Here is a 23252-nt window from a genome sequence, read left to right as displayed (position 1 = left end):
ATAACATTCTTCCCATTGCTTTTATTTTCTTACTTATTTTATTATAAATCTATTATTCCCATCGTATCATATGTGACTTCTTATATAAAACAAATAAAGTAAAATTTGTTAGGATTCTACACTAAATACAACAGACAGATATTTATGATCGACAGTATATACCAGAAACTGAGAACGAGCTTGCTTTGTCAGCAAATCAGTGAATAGGGACGTTCTTGGTCAGACACGTATAGCTATCTTTTGTGTCTCCAGTGATGCGACAATATCTCCTATCTGGCGTCCAAGGAATATCTATCTACGTAGGAAAAATTTGATTTTTCGTATCGTTGATACGATCTAAGCTTTTAGTCTAATCTATAAAATATATGTTTTTTTCCTTAAAAAGAAGAATCCTGCGATTCTTTAGTATAATAAAACTTTCTTCATAATTACATTCTTATCGTTGAATCTCTTCAAATGCTTCTTATTGCAAAGTACTACTTTGGAATATTTTACGAAGAATTTTTTAATTTTTAAAACACATAAATATTTCAACAGATTATATTACATATAATATTAGATAATCTGTAAATATCGTATATCGGAATTATGTTAAATAAAAATAAAAGAATATAATATACGATAATAATGCATTAAAATTGCAAGAAAAGTATAAATCTTGTCAATTTGATTGATATCTTGTTATTCAGATACAATGACGTTTCGTCATTCGGAGTAACTGTTTATCAAATATATATACATAATGAGTAATTATAGTTAAATACCCATTTCAACTAAGTCAGTTGGTAATATCCATGTTAGATAATTATAATTTAAATTAGTGAAGCTTATTTAACACATTTCAACATTCTCTTAAATTTTTGAATACATAGTAATATATTTTTTACATATGTAATTTAATCGAATTCAGTGTTTAATTATATTTACATTAATTTTTATATTAATTCTTGTATTAATTTTAATTCATTTTATATTAATTGATGAACTCGTCAACAAATTATGAATTTCAAAACACTGATAATACCGATATCGAGTTAACTTGGCATTTCGAATGTTATGGATGTTATCAGTAATTAAGATTATATAGTTTCCACTTTAGCGGAATTCATGCAAAGATTTCGATTGCACAATGAACAACAAGTAGGTAATCTATTATCGAGGAATCTCTTTTTATCTTAAGATTATAATCCCGTACTTACAGCGTCTCACTGTCTATTCGTTAATCAAAACTGTGACGTAAAGAAGTAAGAAAAATATTTATCTAACGAGCCGATTATTATCAATTAAATTACACTCCTTTATTAAAAATATCGGCAAAAGGCACATCGGGTTTTCCTAAGATTGCGTAGTATCGGCAATGGCAAATATCGGAGAATCGAAAGGTAATGAATAATAAAATGAAAAGTAAACGGATATGGAAAAGAAGAAAGGAAAAAAGGAGACCAAGAAAATTAAATAATTAGGAAATAAAAAGGTAAGTCCAGAGGAAAGCAAATATCAAAATATCAATATAAAGAGATATAAAAATAGGAAAATTCTAAACAAATTAACGAGAAATTTAAATATTAAACAAGTAATTAACAAGATGTATACTATGTATACTAAAAAAGGAAAATTTTAAACAAGAAATTTGTAAACTAAAATATTAAAAAATATAGGGGAAATAAAACAAACAACAACTTGAGACAAGGTAAAATTAAGAAAAATCTGTTATTGATAGTGGAAGGTATTTGTTTGCAGGAGTATCTTGTTGTTTTCTTTACCGGATAAGCGATAACGAGCAGTCATGTCATAATCGTTTAGGATCAGGGACCATCGAGCAATCGATGTAAACGGAAAATTCCACTAGGAAGTCCGCGAAATGTGGCCATCTGCGAAACTCAGAAATATTTATTGGTACGAGTTCGCAGTACTCTTTTGATCATTTCGATCGTGCTTATGTTACACAACACGATTACGCATTTGCAAATGTACAGTATCGTGCAAAAGTTTTAAACAATGCAATGACACTACTTGGAATTAATTTTACTTTGTTTCGATTTCTTGTTTGCCTGAACTCCCTTATATTTTCTAATATTTTTCAACATTTATTAGTTCTTACGTTGCTTTTCTAATTTTTGTAGAATTTTTCTTCTTTGTGTCCTTTGATATTAATTTTTCCTTAGATTCGTTTTGTTAATCTTCTTTATCATTTCTCTGGTCTTTCGAATATTAAGAGGTATTGCTAATTTCTTTGCAACTCCTCATTTGATATTTGCCTATCTTTAGACTTACCTTTTATATTTCCTATTTTTACAATTTTCTTCATTATTTCTCTTCTATTTGCAAAATTGGATGCTACCAATATTCGCTAATTCAAGCAACAATATTACAAGCTGTAATAATCCGTCTACTTTATTTGAAGTTACAAAATACAATTGATTCTTTGATAATGACAAAATATTTTATATAGTATATAATTTATATATTTTCAATTTCTATATGTTTACAGAAATAAATCTTTGGATTTTCAACTTTTTATAGCAAATAAAATTATTATGAATGTTATATACAGTGGAGTACAATAAAATGTTTAAAGGATAAGTGGACAATAATAAGATAAAATACGCTGTAATTAAAAAAAAGAGATATAATCGATACGAACAATTAAATTACGTATGCACTTAATACAGACGAGTGTTATCAATACAATAAGAAATGTTCATTGCATTGAAGTTAGTATTAATATAGTGTATTTATTATAATATGAATTTTAAACTTTCTTTTGTCTCGTATAGTCACCACTGTATGATTTAAATGTTTTGCATGTTAGCGTATGTCGTCATACTATCAAGAAGTATAATCAAGAATCAAGATCAGCTATAAAGAACTATTTTCTGTGATTCATCGAAGATGGCAGATGATCTTGGTCGATGTCAGTAACGCCGTTTAGTTCTATCTATATAACCTTCTTTCATAATAGATCATTCTTGAAGTCGTCCATCACTCGGTTGAGACATTATTCAACACGTACAATGAGTAACCTTGAACAGCAATAATTTGCATAGTGCGATTAGGTCCGAGTCGAAGATATCTGTCGATAGCTCTTGTCGAAATTTTTCGTTTATTATAATTTCTTAATAACTTAAAAAAGATGAAACGATACATTATTATCATATTGTTTATTGTTATAGTGTTATATCATTATTATTATGAAATGATGAAAATGTAAAATATTCTGTCAATAACGTAATACGTGATTTTTTTTTTTAAATAACTTCGAAATTTTCCGATATTGTGGTTTCTTAAATTTATTGAAATTTTTCAATAATTCCTTTTCGTTAATAATTTTTAATGAAACATTATTCTACTATAAAATAATCATGGCATAAAATTGTCTAAAAATAATCATAACATGGCTTTTTAATGTTTTCAAAATTTTTTAATTATTTTGATTTCTTAAATTTCTTTAAATTCCAAACTTACTATAACAAATCGTCATTTTTCTGCATTGCTGCGCAGAAACCATCTTTTTTCTCTTCTTTTTTTTAACTAATCTAATTCCTGACTAATATGTCGATTAGCAATAAAAAGGAAGCGGTGACATAATACTGTTAGACGTCGATTATGGATTAGTATTATGAGAAACATACAGATTTCAATGTGTCATGTTTTTTTTTCAATATACGTATGGAACATTGTTTAAGGCTTAGATAATGGAAAGTTTGTGGATCTTTTGTAATGATATAATATTATTTCGTTCTCTTTTTTCATCTATTTTTACCTGATTTTTTACATTCTCTTATTTCTCTCATCGTGTTTTCTATCTGAGATGTATCAGGCCAATGGAATTTCTGCAGTATTTATTCCATAATATCGAATGCTCTTCGACAGTCTGGAACATCGCCACTAATTACCTCGAAAATGATTTTGTTGACTTTTCCAAGTAACCGCCGCAGTGAATCAAATTAACATATTGATATAATATTTTTTTCGAATAACAACTTTGGCGATAAGAATTTTACTTCTCACTCGCGCAATAATTGGTCGTTTCAACAATGAACTTTATTATTCTCTTTTTTTATTATCCTGTTTCCTAACATTCGAATTCAGGTGAAGAAAAAAGACAGATTCTTCGAAGAAAAATTTTTCTGTGAAGATGTAATTTTAGCGCGTAAGAATGTCCCTGCAAAATTTGATAATACAACTAAAAAATAGCAAAGTTACAACAATGTATCCAATTGGAATTTTTAAACTCGGCCAACAGAATATTTTTGGATTGTATCGGAAATATTATAAAAATTGTCCTTCGAATAATCAAACAACGTCTCTATCGATTTTTTAATTCGCTCGAACAATTGCAAATGTCAATGTATTATGTCACTCGCAATTCCGATGAAATCAAGTTTATTCCCCGTAAACGTGCAAGATATTATTTTCACGAGTAAAAGAAAAAACAAGAGAGATATCATCGTAGGACTCATCGCGCGTTCGACGAAGGCAGACTAAACACAAAATTATGCACATTTCATATGCTTATTATCGAAGAATATCGAGGTTGATCGATTTGTAATGTATGAAAGTCACGTTTATCGTTTCGCGCAATCGTTATTCACCGTGATGGGCCGTGAATTACGAAACGACGAAGATTCTCGTAAAAATCCACGTAAATCCGTGTTCGGATTGTAAACAGCGGAAAGCGACGTTTGCTGATTCTTATCGACGAGATGTAATCCCCGTTGACAGCAGATTTGTTTCGTTGCGGCCAGTTGCATGGTCAGATAATTTGTTGGTAATCGTAGAGGTGTTATTTATACAGGGTGTGCCATGTAACTGGAATCGCTTCGATTACTGTGCAAATAACGATGTTAATGAAAAATATTGCAGAACAGAAACGTCAAATGGTTTCCAGAGGAACATAGTTTATCGCGATTAGCTTTTTTATAGGAAGTTGCATAGAGGATATACGAAGGCCAGGATTGTTTTTTTAAAACATACTTGTTTTCTTATATATAGATTCTTCGAGATATTCTATGTCAAGTAAAATCAATAATTTGTGCAATTTCTATATGAAACATCTCGCTTAATTTTAATTAAAATATCTCACTACTTATTCATATTTTTTAATATTTTAAATAATTTTATATTTCTTGTTAATATTTTATAATATTTGAAAAGATTAATATTTTATAAAATAAATTTTTTAGATATTTAAAAAAAAGCGGATTTGATCTTCGTATGTTCTTTATGCATGCTCCTTAAAGAAAAGCTAATCACACCAAATTAAAATTATTATTTACCCAGTAATCGTTCCAGTATGTGCGCCACACTGTACGTGAGAACAGTGGCTACAAAAAGTATTCACACGCCATTGTATTTATTGTAGCATTCATATAGTTAATTATGTTAAACTATACGTATTTAATAGTAGCTATGTATGTATGTACTTTTATATGATTAAAAAGGCTTGATATTACGAAAGCGAAATTACAGGATCTGATAGAAAGGCATTTTTTAATTTTCTACGTTAACATTATTCTCATAAATATTAATCATAATAATTCCTCATAGAATTTATACATAATGATGCATAATTTCCTTGTGTTTCAGGATGCTTTGGATACTAAAAAATGGTCGTCCAAGAACAACCAAAATGGGTATGTTCAGGATATTATTACTAAATAACATTTACTTTCAAATTCAAATAGACAGATAAAATAATAAAAAAAATGTTAGTCTTCTAATTACAAAACGTATCAGTGATTAAAATACTGATTCTAAAGAACGTTAAATATTACATAGAACTGTTATTAGGAATGTTAAAAGGAAATATTAATGACAAATAGAGTGCAAAATTTTCATGTAAATTCATACTTTGTGAAGTCAATTCAATTTGATTCAATTAGTCTCGTTAATTCTAGTTACGACCACAAGTCCAACATCTATGTTATGGAGCTTGAGGAGAAGAAGAAAAGCGTGCAAGAGTACGAAGAGGACTACGATCCTTACGATCACAGAAATGTCACCCATCCAACTACGTAAGTATCTGTTAATTTCCCTTGTTTTTATCCATTCATTTACCCATACACTTTATTCGTTTACGTTCTATCTTATTTTCTTCTTCTGTTCCTTCTATACAGGGTGTCCTGCAGCATGTCAGGGAACCGATGGATCCTGCACGCGAAAACAATAAAAATGGTTCATATAAACATATGCCCTATTTAACCTCGCGAATTATAGCGAATTTTATATTGGAATAATTCCATTGAAAGACGACGGTAGTTAGATTAATTTTACCTTCCTATCCATAAACAAGATTTCCAGAAAATTCCAGCAATAAGAAGGAAAAGAGGAGAGAGCAAAATGATAAAGAAACGTCTCTAGTCTTGTGCTTGGATGCAAAGAGATCACTTTGAACACATCTTGTGAAGATATGCAAATGCAGTTTGTTCAAGAGGAAACTCGTTATAATTGGAAAACAAAGTCGAATAGGGAATATGTTTATATGAACTGATTTTATTGTCGATTTTATTGATTTTATTGACACCTTATATTTCTTTCTTCTTCCGTTTTGCTATTATTATTTTATTTAATTTCAACTTCACAGCCTGGAAGTGGAATCGACTTTACAACATTTTTCCAAACTCACGCTTTCTTCGTCTCTCTTGCACTTGTTTGAACACATACAAAGTTCATAAAACTAGGTTTATTCTTGTAGTTCTTCTTTCCAATAAATTCACGCAAATCGAACTTGATCAGGATGGATAGATTGGTTCTAACGAAGAAAGAGGAAATAGAGGAGAGGAAAAATGTAAGTCGATATCGTTCGGTAGATTAACGCAATCACCTGCATTTGCATAATGTCGAACGCGGTGCGCATTCGAAACGACGACGTTTCGTTTATTCTGACCGCGTTTCTCTGGATACAAATTACGCGGTAATTTATTGCGGCGATTAGTCACGAAACGGAAGAATAAGATTGCCCTCGGAGAAATAACTTGGAAACGCTGACACGCGTGGAAAAAGGTCGATGACGTTTTGTCTTGCAATCTAAGTTCCTGGAAAGTTATAGTTATATCTAATCTAATCTGGTTCTATTCGGGTTTAACGTAATTAAGACGGTACATTTTTAAATACTATTAAAATATGTTAATTATTTCTACGGATAATTTGCAGCACTGTGTCGAGAAATTGAAATTTAATTTTACGCATTTTCTTTGTTTTATAAATTATCGATTAATAAAGTATACATTTTTCTTCACATCTGCATTTATCCTATTAACGAGACAGTACAAAGTTTTCTCTTCTTTCATTTTCTATCTAAAATCTTTTTCTTTCAGAATCTTTTATCGTTTTCTATTAGAAATTTCTTTCTTTCTTTAAGATTACCTTGTTATTTCTCTTGAGAAATATTCATGAAAAAATAATAATTTCTCCTTTGCCACTAATTTTCGTGAAAATAACTGAAAAAAATATTCAATATTTTAGGAGCTGGGAAACGTTGCTACATTTGCTGAAAGGCAGCTTGGGTACGGGAATCCTTGCTATGCCAAAGGCTTTCTACCATTCTGGATACGGTATTGGTATAGTGGCAACAATAATCATAGGTCTATTCTGTACTTATTGTATGCGGATTCTTGTCAGTTGTGAGTACGAGCTTTGCAAGAGGAAGAGGGTAGCTTCGTTAAGTTACCCTGCTACAGCGGAAGCTGCGTTGTTGGAAGGCCCTGCTCCGTTTAGGCGGTTTGCTAAGGCTTCTACGTGAGTATTTACATACAGAATTTTCATTTTTAATTAAATATTTCCTTTTTATTTCATAAATAGCTTAGAATGTCATTTTCGAGAGATTCTAAATTATACTTTAGAAATTATTCGTCAATAGATAGAGATTGTGTTATGAAACATATTAACGTATGATATTAAATATTATATTTAATTTGTTAACTATATTAAGAAAGTTTTAGTAAGTCAAATGATATTAAAGACACTAAAGTTAAAGCTTGGCTTTTCACTGAAAGCATATCTCTAATTAACGATTGTATAAAATAATTTTCATATAAAATAGTTATTTGATGGTCGAATAAATATACGAATAAGTTTTTAATATGGCAAATTTAAATTTACGTTAATAATTAAAGCTAAATAAGAGGAACAGATCTATGTAATGAAATTCTGTAAATAAAAAATTAAAAATATTCTAGTATAGATCTAATTATATAAATATGTAGGATTTTCAATTTGCCTTACATTATATCTTATTTTATTATGCGAATGACTGAATATTTATTCATATTTAAATAATTATTTTTATATAATATGTTATAATAACTACCATTATAATTATTATAATAATATGTTATAATATGTTATGAAAACACGATATTATTATACTGAAAATTATTTCACTATTAAATATCAAATATCAAAATTGTATTAAGTGTGTCAAGATCACAGTGTAGATAACAAAAATAACTAGAGTTGCGTTTGCGTGCGCGTAAGCATGCGATCGAGATTATCGCATATACAATGAGAACCTTGCGGAAATTTCAACGCAGATAAATCCTTTGTTTTGCAGTCACACGATAAACGCATTCCTTATGGTATATCAATTGGGAACTTGCTGCGTCTATACTGTATTCATCGCCACGAATTTACAACTGGTTAGTACAATTATTAATTAATCGTACGCAAAATTCATCGTAGAATAAAAATCATTCATAGAATCATACAGCGATCTTTGTCATAAAAATTCGAATTTTCAAATCGTACTTGAAGAAAACTCAAAAAAATTCCAACTTTTTAAAAGGAGCCATTTCTGATGAAATCGTTGAATATGTTCCAATTTATAAAATCTTGAACAAGCATCCTTAGTACAGCAACAAATGTTTATATATCTTTTCTAAAAAAAAATCAATATTAAAAGAATGTAAACCTCGCTTATTGTTAAATAAATAAATTAATATTTTTAAGAACAAAGAAATTCCGACTAAAATCGATTAAATCTAATTCGATTTTAATTAGAGTTAAACCCGATTTAAATATCAAATTGGAATATTTAGATTCAGGAAATTTAGATGTAATTAATATTAGTCAATTATAGTTATGACTTAGCTAATGTTAGCTATATTTAATCAGAGTGCATATGAAATTAACTATACTCAATTCAAAACTCAAATCAAATTCAACTAAAGTCAATTATGGTTCAATAAGTGTTAATTAAACCCAGTTCAATTAAATCCGATTAGATTTCAGTAAAACCTAATTAAACCCAACTTAACTAAACCCAATCTGAATTCAGGCAGTGTCAATTAAATCTAATCAAACTTCAGTGAAATTTAATCAAACGCAACTTAACCAAATTCAATCCGAACTTACGAGACGTCAACCAAATCCACGTTAAATCTAATCAAACTTTACCTAAATCCGACTAAAGTAAGATAGAATGCACTTAAATTTAACTAAATTCATTGAGAATTCAGCTAAAGTCCCCTAAACCTAGTTAGTGTTACTACTAACTAATACTAATGCCAACTGAACTCAATTAGAATTTTTTAAAATTCAGTTAAACTTAATCAACATCGATCTACCGTTAATCAAACCCAATTCCATTAGACCTACTCAAACTTTGTCTAAAACTAATTATATCTACTCAGAGTGTAGCCAAATTTAATGTAACCCTAAGCGCAGCTTTCTACACAAAACCAACCGCGCGAACTTACAATCCAATTACAATCTTCATAAATTCGATTAAATCGAATAAAAATCCACCTAATGTTAATTAAACCTAATTCAAATCTACTCCAACTTCGTTGCAACTAATTAAGTCCATCCAGCTGAATTTAACGTAACTCTAAACCCAGCTCTCATCACCAATCTAATCGCGAGAACTCTCAATCTAATTAGAATGTTCTTAAATTCAACCAAACTTAATAAAACTCCACCTAACATGGATTAAACGTCAATTCCGTTAAACCGCACAATTCTAATTGGCGTCCAATTAATGCGAACAAAATTCAATTAGGATTGAACAAAATCCATGTAACGTTGACAAAATCCCATTACCATTAAATACCATCTAAGACTAATTATATTCGCCCAAAATCCAGCTAAATTTAACGTAACTCTAAACTCAGCTTTCCAAACAAAACTAACCGCGAGAACTCTCAATCTAGTTCCCCTACCAACTGGCCAAATGACATCACCTGTTTCGTTGCCACTATTCTCTATCATTCTGAGCAACGTCGGCACAACGGTGACTCACGAGATTTCGCTACTCTCGTTAAACTCGCGCTGATCCAGCTTTTACCGCGAGGAATCCCGTTCTCGAGCGGCGCGACTAGAGCCGTGTACGCGATGTGTAGGCAGAGAAAAAGAAGCATGTAGGTCAGGGAAACACGCCGCGAGGAATAAACGATTAGACGGTCGACGCGTCGCGTCGCGTCGTTATGAACCTCGTGAGTCAAGGTGATAATACGTGGTTCAGGTTCGTTGACATTTCATCGGCCAACAGGATGAAGTCAAGTTTCTGTTTACGAGGACACGTGTCTCGTTTTGGTCACCGGAATTAGGAAGAAGCTCGAGAATTCGTGTACAAGAGAGTAATGATAGCGTTGACCGTGAAGTTACTTAGAAGGCGTCCTCAAGTACTCATTTCCTTTTATTTAGCTTCTGCTTTGAGCGTAGGACACTTGCTTTTGGTATCTGAAATAATTTTTTTAGCAAGGTTGTTTCTGTTCAGAGTCTGTAACGTGTGGGTTTGTCGACGGTCTGTCTTTACTTTTTAACATTTCTCAAGTTTAATGGTTTGTTTTTTTATTCTCCCAGCCTTTCTTTAATTTCAATTGTGTATAATATTGACTATTCTTAGTGGTAATTTTCTTAATGTCAGTGATGTAGGAAGATGTCTTATTCTTTATCTTCTTCATTTTTGATCAGTTGTGAATGTAAATTTGAATTTTATGTTAAAGGTTTCACAGTTTGAATTGTGATTAATTGTTTTAGACTTTGAGAATTGAGGAGGAAATATGGCAAATAGAGTTTGTTAAATATTTCTTGATTTTCTGGCGTTTTATAAATTTGTTAGAATATTTTTTCGTACGTTTTCTTATCAAATTTTTCATATCTATGAACATTTTTAAATAAATATCTTTCCAAAATATACTCCTGACTCTTGATATTAATTATATCATATTATATTTCTCATATTGTTATGCAATGTTTCTTACATCTTACCAAATACTTCCAAACATAATCTGCTGATTGTTATCGAAAAGCGCCATTGAAAGGCGATTATGCGATAAATTACTTCATTAAAAGAAACCCTTGAGTCATCATCCTGACATTTACAACGTCTACAATTTTTCTCTTTCTTCTTTAACATTGGAATTCCTACATTCGACACATAACGTTCACTTAACGTTACAATTTTCTTTCACACTTGTAACTGTGCGAATAAAACGGATCTACTATTTTATATCTACTTGCATGGACGCAAATTATGCAGTCGATAGTAAGGACTTTCAAGGACCAACTATCTACTTATATACTGTTCGGATATTTCACAAAGCATTCAAGGATTTACCGCGTTCTTCTAAGAACCGTACAAAGTACAACGATTATGTGCTTTGTTACATTGTTGTATCGAATCGAAAGGACTAGCTTGACCTGTTATAAATTATGTAAAAAAGGTCGCCTCCGCTAGATTCCGCTTCGATACTTTGCTATATAACTTTGTTGCATTCTCCTACCGAGGAAATTCCCCTCACGCTTGGCAACGAAATGAAAATTTCAATCGACTCGTTTGCTAATTCTTCAGAAGTTCATTAGCCTCGTTCAGTGACAGGCAACTAGACCTTTTATGGTTGGCGCAATTGTGAGAGTTAACCGAGTGTTCTCTTTCTTTACTAAATTATTTAATCCGAGCTACTGGCAAATCATATGACGAATAAATGAGGAATAAAAAAAATATCGGTCGAAGGTGAGACCATTTCCGATCACGTGTCCTTCTTCGTCTTTAAGGATTTACAAATGGAGATTATTTGAATTTAATTTAAGGCCAACTACGGTGATTCATTGTATAAATTTTCACGGTTGTATATTATCGTGATAAATGTTGATTAGAATAAAATTCGTCTCAAATTAATTCTTTCAAAAGTTCCTTTCGTTTCATAAGTGAAATAATAGATGCACAACATTTTTTATTTTATATTATTTTATGGATTTATCATTTTGTAGTAACAGAATAAAATGGATCAAACATAATTCAATAAAATAACATAAAACAAAAAATGTTATGCATCTATTGCTTCCTTATAAAACGAAAGGAACTTTTGGGACAATTTAATATCGAATAATTTATTATTTAGTTAATGTTAATGTTAACGTTTCAATGATATTGATTCAATGTAACTACTTCAATGTTGATGTATCATTACAATTGTCGATATTATTGCACTATCACTGAATACTGCTATGTAAATTACTTAAATATTAGTCCAATTATATTAATATATTCAATTTCATCACAGACATTGATAATACTTCAACGCGACAATTTCAACATACTCCATGAACCTGATACACTTTCCATCGATACAGTGTTCCTATATGGAACTCTGCAGTCCTAATACAATCCTTTCGCTGTGACACATCACGTAACAAAACCAGCTACGGTGACTCACGAAACTATTTGAACACGTGGCATATCAAACATTTATGGAAACCTACATGTATCATGAACGTTATCAAAACAAAATTATCCGAAGCTTCTGAAGATATTTCAACGAAGATTTATAAGTAGACTGCACTTTTTTACACGTTTCTATAAAATTTCAAAATGCAAAAAATGCGCATGATACATAAAGGTATAAAAAATATTGCCTATAGTAATTTAGGAGATAAAGCAAACCTCTATTTGAATATCTCGCAACAAATATCTCCGCACATTTTCGAATATCTTTTAAATATTACCGTACTATCTTGCCTTTTACTAAACCGTTAATGAAATTTGAATATCTTCTTCCAGCAACACGTGCGATATATTCAGGAAAGTCCCGTACAACAAATATTCAAAAATATTCGTGAGTCACTCTATGTCCCAACAAGTGTCCTTCTCTGAAAAAGAATTCTAAAGCCCGCCGGGTATTCGACAATAAATCAAGCAACATAGCTGCAGGCATAGGTCATGATCTTCCTTATTTCCCTTGGGAGAAACCAGCATTCTCCGACATTCGCGATCGATTCTCGCGCTCTTTCACGCGCGGTAGCGCGCAGGATTTTAAGTTCTCGCGAACGTTTCATCCAACGTTCTAAGCCACTTGCCGTAATAACGTGTGTCGTAACGTCGCTTAACTATCCATTACATTGCGTAGTATCCAAGAGTATAGTTTGCACTGGTGTACGGCGAAACCGACGTACACCGCCCTCTCATTCCTTGTCCAGTTTCTAAACGGGTTCCACCGTTGATGGAATTTCGTTGAAGATAATCGTTTGCCCCTAGTATCGGTTAGAGGATACGGTCATGGCAACGCACAATGCGATAGACAGTGGACAAAAATCGAAATAATCGTCGTTCGATTTTGATCTTATTATTCGATGATATTCGCCAGTCTGTGAATGAGCAAATTTAATGTAAAAAATAATTCCGTCAAACGTCGATATGGAATTAGTAAAAATCGTTTGTACATGAAAATCTAATCGCTTGGAAATTGGTTCATTCATTCGTTGTATATTTTCGTTTGTTAGTTCTTGTCACATAGCGTTTGGAACATCTTAAATATAAAGAGTCTGAGTACGAGATATGTCTAATTTTAATTTCTAATTTAACAGTTTCTTTCTTTCTTTAAAAATCGATTTAAAAAGAACAAGTTTCAGCTATTTTGTAATTTTAATTGTTCTATGCCAAAAAGGTACTGTATTATATTACTGCATAATCTTTGCTACGGTATCTTTTTAGCGAAATACATTGGCAATCGCGACGTAACGATCGACTTGGTTAAAAAGTGGATTTCTGACTACAGTTATCTGAAAAAAATTTTTGACGTTGTATAAAAACTGTCTTTGAAATCTTAAATCTTATTCGTTACTAAATATCGAAGGAATATCTGACGAAACGGAAGACAGGATAAACGATTTCTGCATGACACTTACAAAGAAATGGGAAGATTATTCTCCACATTAGCATTTTGCTTAGGTAAACATCACCATGTGTGATTATACAAAGAATAATAAATATTCACGACTCGATCATCAAATATTTAAACTGAGTCAAAGAGTAGGTAGCTAACAAAGAGTTGATAAACAGACTCTTACTCAAGTCGAATCACTTAATATCAAGTTTCAGGAAAAATGCACGTTATATGCAGTTTTTAACCTTTGTCTCGAGTTCTCATTCAAACGCCTCACTGTGCAATGTTTTCTTTCTCGTACATACGCATACTTTGTCTTCGGACGCAGAGAACACGTTGCATTGGTAATCTGTTGAGAATGGTTTGATGAAGTTTGTTTCAGTTTAATTTGGTTTACTTCGGTCTATTTGAGTTTCTTCCAATTTATTTTCTTTTGGAATAGGTTTGGATCGGATGTTGTAGATCTTTTGTTTGTTGGAAGTGGCTTGATGAAGTTTAGCCAAGTTTACTTTCGTTGATAATAGATACCGCTTAATACAAAATATTTAACATCTAATCACACTACAGCAACAGCAAAAAATCTCACCGATCATTTGTTATATAACACGACAAGCAAGCAAATCAATAACCATAGGCTATCATTCAATTTCCCAATCAACCAATTAAACTCACCACTCTATAATTTTCTATTTTTTTTTTAAATAATGATAAGACTGGGTAAGAAAGAAGGAACAGGATTTAAAGGACCGCGTTCTAAACGGAAGTTCCAAGCTGAACTCGAGGACTGATTAAACGTAATAGTTCGATCTGTTGTGTAACGCACGTGAACCAATCGGAATCGGTTCAATCTGGCTGCAACAGGAAATAGGGTGTAGTTCTCTATCGGTTCGAGGGTAATTTTTTCACGGCAGAACATGTCCATTCGTGCGCTCTGAAATGAAATCGAACCGGTTTCGCTAATATCTGAAACCCTCAGGGAACACACGCAGTCGATTGTTCCCCGATATCAGAAACCACTTCTAAATTGAAAAATATAGAAAATCGAAGCACGAGGAAGAAATTGGAAATAACGACAATAACAATAATAATAACGTCGTTAATTAATCGCCGTAGTGTACTACACATATTGTCAACCGTCCAAGAAAACTATTATTATTTTCTATTGTACCAAGCGATATTTCATTCAGTTCATTCTTTTCTTTCGTTTAAAGACACTTCTCCACAATATGTCAGATAAATATGATAAATATTACTTTTATATATTAATTTGTCTTTTTCGAGAATTTTTATCTTGCTTTGTATATCTTCGAATATTACTCCGAATATATTAGAAGCGTTTATTCAGATGCAATTAATTTGATCGAAAATTGTTTCAAATCTGCAGACATACAAACGAAGACGTGTATTTAACAAATTTTCACAATTAACAAATTTTCTTAATTAACAAATTTGTACAAGTGCAATTGGTAAAGCAATTCGCAATCTTTTTGCTCGACGTCACTGTAATTTGATTTAACCACGAATCAAACCTTGGAATCCGATTAATCGATATCGAATTCCAGTAAAAATCCATTTATTTATATCTTAAATTCCCAATTTAAATATCACAGAAATAGAACCAATTTCGTTCCACGTTCTATAAATTAACAATTTGTTAAGGAACGAGCAACGATTCGTTCGTTTTTCTTTTTAACATTAATTTAACCTTATTATAAACTATTTATCTTTCAATGAGCTTGGACGAATAAAATTCTACCGTAGTTTCTTAACATACGAGCAACGATTCTAAACTCATTGTCTATCCACTGGATGCCCTTGTAATCTGATTAAGGTGTTCTGCCCTCTTAATCGTACATCCTGAATCAAGCCAGAGAATTAGAATAGCGAGAGCTATCCGCCACGGTCGTGGAGTCACCGCGAAAAAACGAGATAAATCAAAATGGTATGCCTCAAGGCGATCTACACGATGTAGAAGGCGTTTCAATTCGATGATTTCTTTTTCTCTGACTCGTTCGCGATGTTTAGAGGACCTTTGTTTCGAAACAGGGACGAAGATGCACGAAGGGAGACGTTTATATTTCGTTTCGTTGAGCGAAGTATATCACGGAGCAGAGCAAAGTATCTTTTATTATGCAATATGTTAGCGAACTTTGGTGTTCTAAATGAAGAGACAAGTCGAAGAAATAGAATGGAACTTTTTCATACGATGCTTGGTTTTCGAGAAAATCGAGTTTGAAAATATGCCAAGTACATAGAACTTGGCTTGCGTCGGACTGAACGAAAGTTATTAAGACTTGACAAGAGGTAATTCTATATTTGAAAATAATTCAAAAATGTAGAATAAAGTTTCTTCGTGAGACAGTTGCTCTTCGGAGAAGAATAAATATGCAAATTTAACATACACGTTTACTAGACCAGTCCTTAACAAAACACGTTTAAACTGTAATTCCTTGAGAACGAGGTATGCAACGGAAAGATTTCATCCTGCATTTCTGATCATATTTTCGCACGTGAAATAACTTCCTGTTGATTATTTACGCATAGCCAGTCTGTAACTAGTCGACTTTAAATATACTTGATAAATTACCAAGCTCGATTTTCGCGAGAACAAGGCGCCACAGGGAAAGATGGTATCCTATATTTTTTACTTGTTTTCTCATGTAGATTCTCCTCCTTTTGATTTGTGCCGTCAGTTTGATAACACAGTCTGTATACGGTATATTAATTGGTGAAACGTTGATAGTTAGCGGTATATTGTGTGATATTGAGTCTGACAGAATTGGCTATTTATAGCGAACCATTCATTTATTATATACGGATATTATAATTTATTAATTGGGACGTTGTAGGTTTTGGATATAATGAGTGATTTATTTGCAGATTATTATGATTCTTAAATTATATTTGATACGGTAGTGCGTCTATAATGAAATAAATGAAGAATAAAATATATTATAGTAAAATTCAATATTTGTACTGAATATTATCGTAATAAGATTATTTCGTGCTCTTTTTATCTTTCCTTCTTGATTGTTCTACGCTTTCTAATTTGATGTATTTAACAAACCAGTCTGCCGATGATGGAATACTTATTTCTGATACTTCTATATTTAACATAGTACTACGTTTTATCTATCATTCCTTGGTTTATCGAACTATATACCGCATAGTAATCTATACGTAGTGGAGCGTTTATTTTGGATATTACTATGTTTAACATGACACTATGCATACAGGGTGTCCCAGGTAGGGTCAGCCAGGCCACTTAAATATCACTCTCGTCTTTAATGTGGTGAAAAATGATCCTAGCTCGAATTAAATGATTTCCAAAGGGAAATATCATCGAGCAAGGTTTTTTGTTTGCTCGGTTTTTTCTCAGTCTTTTCAAGGTCATCGTCATCTTTTATGTATGAAAGGCGTATTTTTTTCTATTGCATCTTGTACCAGACAAGGGAATACACGTGAATATGTCTGAGTCATGACCTTCGGATCATTTTGAACACTAAAAGAACGACGAAATTGTGAAACGGTGTTAGCATGGTATGTAAATTTACAATTTATGTTATTAAATGTTCAAAGATATTTACGTCTAGACGTTTAAATGGGTTCGTCCGGCTGGAACATTTCGTGTAACAATATATTTCCTCTGTAAGACTTTTACTATTTACTTTCCTTCGCCAGTTTTACTACAATTATGGTACTACTTTAAGTACTATTGTCATTACTTTTACTATTGGCTTTTACTCTTTCGCCTACATTACAGTATTACCTTATTCAACTATCTCTATCATCTTTCCCAGAGTAAGAACGCGTATCACGTTCTTCTTCTCCGTATGCTGTTACCATTAATTGCAGCATGCATTATACGAAGTAAATACGTTTCACAGTAACCGGTACCTTCACCATATCATTACCTACATACCCATAACTATTTATACTGGACCATACTTATTGCACGTTTCACGTGTAACCTACTACATAGTAACTGGTATTACTATACTTGCTGTATGCCCACGTGTAATCAACTAGCATGTGCCGTTAATGTACTTACTACACGTTCCACGTGCAACATTGTGTAGCATTATACGTGCAACATTATAGCATCTGAATTGAAGATATTTGACTAGAACGACAGTTTTTTATGTTTTCGAGATCGTTGAAGTCGAAAATGAGGTTCGTCCTTCACGGAAATAAGACGCACAAAATTTCCACGAACGACGAAATTTGTCGATGTGTGACGTCCTTGTGGATTTCGACGACACCTTTTTTTTAAAATTTCGTACTTTTAAACTACCGTGAGGATTAATTTGCATGCATTTGAATCGTAAGTATTGCAGTAGGTTTGGTTTACATTTTAGTTTCGGTTAGACTATTACGCGTTCACACAGGAAGCGGTAAAATTGGCATTTGGAGAGCATTGGCATTGGCTGTGCCATTACTTGTTTTGTTTCGTCACTGCAGTTGAGACCTTGGCCGGCCAAATGTTCATAAGGTTGAATTTTTAAAATCGTTTGTTTCTCTGAGATATGGCCATCGTATTCGGCTTTAGCGACAAAAATAACCCCCGAAGAGACACGTTCAGTTCGAAGATTTTACAGTCCGCGTACTATATTTTATCTCAGCATCGTTACATTAATTAATTGTGTTACGTATTATGTTTATTCTATTCAGATTTTCAGATATTACGAACACGTGGACGTACTTGTTCGATAAAGAACGACAATCACGTTCTTCCGTCATCCGAAGCACGCATAATTATCGTGATCTCAATAAAATCAGCGATTCTCCGATTCTACATATAGTTCATCGGCAGAAACGTAATATGTTTCTACGATCGTTAAGCTACGTTCACAACAAACACATGGAATTTCTCGCGTTTTGTTTCCTTTCTTTTCGTCGGGAATACGTTTTGCATTGCTATGCTAATTTTCTATGAAACGATACGAATAAAGTGGCAGAAGAACTTCTCTGAAAAATTTCGAGCTATAAAGGCATTCGTATCTCTTTTGCTAAGCGACATAAAGTGACGAAAGAAATCCTCGACAAATTCGGTTGCGCAAAAGGATCTGTTTACTCTTTTTCCTAATGAGTTTATTCTTGGTTTTTATTATGACAAGGAGACTGTCTGATGTCATATTTGTATTTTTAGTGCCATGGTTGCGTGTTGATAGTTGATATTGATAAGTGGACGTGTGAATTCGGCTTTAAAGCAGACATTTAACATGTAATTCTTTTTTCATTTTCGTGTTACTAATAATTGCGATGAGAATATCGTGGACGAATATGATGAAGATATTCTTAGTATTCTGACAGATTAAAAATTTTACAAGAAATGTAAAATCAATCGCGAGAAATGTTTATCAAAAAGATTAAAATGTAACTTTCACAACGACATATCTGTAACACTTGAAATTAGGCGTGAAGCTATTAAAAAAAATTGTAATTTCCTACCAATAATAAGCTCAATCAATCCCCCGATAATTAAATTTCTAACCAGATTTTCTACTCCAACATCAGAAACAGACGGTGGTACTAACAAAATTCTGCAACTACGTACAAATGAAAAGCGCTGGATTTTGAAATATAATTGCACATTTGCATAGCAAAAAATATCTTTCAAATGCCTTCAAAATTATCCTCTGAAATAAATATTTCTATTTAACAATTCGCGAATGTGTACGCAACCTCATATTTTGTGCAAGAAAATACTAAATATTATAACGAGCACTGCGCTTTGAATATTCCATACATTTTTGCATATCGTGCATTTTTATCTTCTTTGCATCTTTATATTTTTCATAGATGCAGAAACGTGCGCCTAAGTCTAATAATTATATAAAATACGTTCGTTGCTATAATGACGTTTACGTAAGTTCACCATTGGGAAGAAACTCTTTCTTTCACGGAACACGCTAGGGAAATTGTACTCGTCCCGGGAAACTCCATGTATCGTGGCAAAAATGAAACTCCTATTAGAATCGCGTTCGTTGCGTCACGTTTCTCTATTACGTAAGGCGAAGGTTGAGCCAATGGTAAATGGTATGTGTTAAGAACGGAGTCGCGGCCCATTTCCGGTCGCCCTTGAATTCGAAACGCAACTACGCCCGATATCGACGACACTGCGAACCGATAACGATCGTTGTGTCGACGTTACACTTGCGGAATTCCAGCCTGTTGCGTGAAATAATTATTTACGCGTTAAGGTTACTATATCGAAATTGAAATTCCCACTATACGTTATTTTCTGTATCATCTATAGACGATTCAATTTTTAAAGAGCTCAGCCTTATCGAGACGGTGTTGTTCATCTTGGAAGTTGAAAGTTTTAACGCGTAATTGCCTTAATAAGCCGCTGCAAGAATGTCCGTCTGATTAATTACGGAAAAAAACAGTTCTCGTAAAGTTGTTGAAGAACTAGCAGCATGTTGTGCAAGTTGGCTAGGAGAGTCTTCTCTTCCTTTTTTCTTCTACTTCTTTTTAAAGTTTTCGAATAGAAGTAATGTGGTAATATCGGTATATTATGGCGCGAAATTGTCGATCTGTTCATTTCTGAATTGTTTGTCAGTGTAGAAATGTAGAAAGTATAGACAGCCAAGAAATTGCTTCCTACAGATGGAATCTCAGCCATGCGCGTCGAGTCTCACGACCAACGTATTTTATTTTTCAATTTATTGTATCGTAGCTTAAATATTTTAAACGCGATACGTGTAAAATGTATCGTATACGAATTCTTTTATAATTGCACATTGCAATGATTTTCAAATTGATATCGTTACGTTGCAAGCGTAATACGCGGTCGAACGATGTTACAGGATAATTCTAAGGAAAAACGCAGTTTCTTTTTGAATTTCCTTGGCAACGCTTCGAGTCTGTGTTCGTATTCCTTCAGAATATTATCATAATATAAATCATAATACAGTCTTCTTAAGGAAACAGGGATAGCATAAACAATTTGATCATACTGCTTTCATTAAAAAAATTGTCCAATTGAATGAAAGAAGGTTGATTTCGTTGCTGATACTCTTTATCGCAATTATTAAATATTGATCTTAAAACTTGTCCAAATGTAATTGTTGCCTTTTCTATCTCATTTTATAGTTGTCATTCGCGTTTGTCCACTGGAGAGATCTTTTTGTACCAAAAGGTATTTATTATCAGAAAGAAATTATCATAGATAGATGTAGAAAGAATCTTGCAGAATATAGGAGAATCTTGGTTGTTTAAATTAATTAGTCGATTAATTTCCATACTGAATTACTTGGGTTTTAATACTCTCAATCAAAATGACATGAATATCTTCGTGATATTAGATTGTAAATCGATCTTTCAATCCAGCTTCCGAGATTTTAGAAAAATAGGAAGATGAATTATGTCAGTTCTTGCTTTCTTCTTATGATCTCAAATCGTTCGTGAGTCTGAAACGGTAAATAAAAATCGTATAAAAAGAGTAAAGAGAAGATCGAAAGTTTAATGTCTGTGATTGTCTATTTACATGTAAAAGATCGATAACAAGTCAAAATACGTATACGTTGTATATAGACGATTAGCCGATATTTTTGTTTTTTTAATTTTATACGACGTCTATGTGAAATAAAATTGAGAAATAAAAAATTTTCTCTGCGTTGTGAAATATAATTTGCGAATGAAGAAATTTGAAAAATCATTTCTATCATCTCTGGTAACATGCAACTAACTTCCATTGCATTTTTAACCGTTTATATTCATATCAACATTTCTCATGTTATCATTCGTAATATCAAATTAATTCCATTTTTAATACGTTGATTCTTTATTTTAACCAACATTGTTTCTCTTTTTGTTTTCAGGCATTGAAAACATACGTTTCTGACATTGATGTCAGGTTGTATATGTTGGCAATTTTGATACCTTTAATTTTGGTCAATTGGATCAGAAATCTGAAGTTCCTGGCGCCGTGTTCGACGGTCGCTAATTTCATTACGTTCGTCAGCTTTAGCATAATATTGTACTACATCTTCAGGGAGCCTTTGTCGTTCGAGAATCGAGAAGTGATTGGAAATGTTGAGAATTTCCCTCTTTATTTTGGCACTGTGCTATTCGCCCTCGAAGCTATTGGCGTGGTGAGTACTCGTTCGGTATTTCAATATTTGAAAATTTGGAAATCGAAGTTATGAGAAATCCGAAGATCTGAAAATCTCGAGATTCGAAACTAAACAACTTAAAGATTTAAACATTTGGAAATTCGAGAGACCAAGAATTACAAAATTCCAAAGCTTAGAAGTTTAGAGAGTTCGAATATTCGCAGATTTGCAAAACCAGATACTTGAACGTTCGTTGGAATGTAAGTGGAAGTTCGAAAGTTTGATAATTTGGAAATTGGAATACTCGAAAATTTAGGAATTCGGACATTTAGATAATTAGAAAATTTAGGAATTGGAGAGTCTCCGTATTTGAAAATATGCAAGTTGGAAAACTTGGCAGCTCAGAAATTTGAATACTTAAGAACTCGATACTCGAACATTCCAATATACAGAACTTACAAAATTTCCTTAGCCAGAAGCTAAATTTTCCAAATCTCAAATATTTCCATATCTACAAACGCCTTTGAACTGCAACCACATTGTCGAACCTTCTTCTGTCTTGTTGCAGGTAATGCCATTGGAGAACGAAATGAAGAAGCCAAAGACGTTCATGCGTACGTTCGGCGTCCTAAACATTGGAATGGGCGTTATCGTAGCTCTCTATACAGGACTAGGTTTCTTTGGTTACATTCGTTATGGCAGTGGCATCAAAGGTAGCATCACCTTCAACTTGGACGAACCTTTAGCCCTCGCCAAAAGCGTTCAAATCTTATTGGCTATAGCCATCTTCTTCACTCATCCGATTCAATGCTACGTGGCGATCGATATCATCTGGAAGGATTACCTCGCACCGAATCTTGAGAAGAATTCGCATAAGCTGTTGTGGGAGTACGTCTTGAGGACTTCGCTCGTCCTTTTCACGTGTAAGTGAATGTTTCGAGTCCTTCACTCAACGTGACGTCAATTCGAGCCAGGTCGGACGATGGCCGTTGTTGATATAGTATTCAGTTGCTCATATCGTATATTGCTCAAGTACCAAAACATTTTTCCCTGTACGATAACCGAGCTCAATTCCTTGTAACGTTGA

At 32.7% G+C, this 23252-nt stretch overlaps 1 protein-coding gene and 1 long non-coding RNA gene across 2 annotated transcripts in view; one reads left to right on the top strand and one right to left on the bottom strand.

The window, feature by feature from the left end:
• LOC126916077 (proton-coupled amino acid transporter-like protein CG1139) overlaps nt 1-23252 on the top strand; it is a 39607-nt gene that overhangs the window by 13135 nt on the left and 3220 nt on the right. Inside the window, exons 2-7 of the mRNA XM_050721450.1 lie at nt 5590-5636; nt 5901-6017; nt 7468-7740; nt 8555-8639; nt 21932-22204; nt 22734-23088. Of these exons, the coding sequence (XP_050577407.1) occupies nt 5590-5636; nt 5901-6017; nt 7468-7740; nt 8555-8639; nt 21932-22204; nt 22734-23088 (1150 nt within the window). The remainder of the gene's footprint in view (nt 1-5589; nt 5637-5900; nt 6018-7467; nt 7741-8554; nt 8640-21931; nt 22205-22733; nt 23089-23252) is intronic.
• LOC126916104 (uncharacterized) lies at nt 21347-21934 on the bottom strand. Its single transcript, XR_007710423.1, has 2 exons — nt 21598-21934; nt 21347-21520 (listed from the first exon to the last, which is right to left on the bottom strand). It is a non-coding gene; the product is annotated as an uncharacterized LOC126916104 (long non-coding RNA).

The sequence above is a fragment of the Bombus affinis genome, chromosome 5 (assembly GCF_024516045.1).
Source record: "Bombus affinis isolate iyBomAffi1 chromosome 5, iyBomAffi1.2, whole genome shotgun sequence".
Taxonomy (NCBI): Eukaryota; Metazoa; Arthropoda; class Insecta; order Hymenoptera; family Apidae; genus Bombus; species Bombus affinis.
This window is presented reverse-complemented; position numbering and strand designations above follow the sequence as displayed.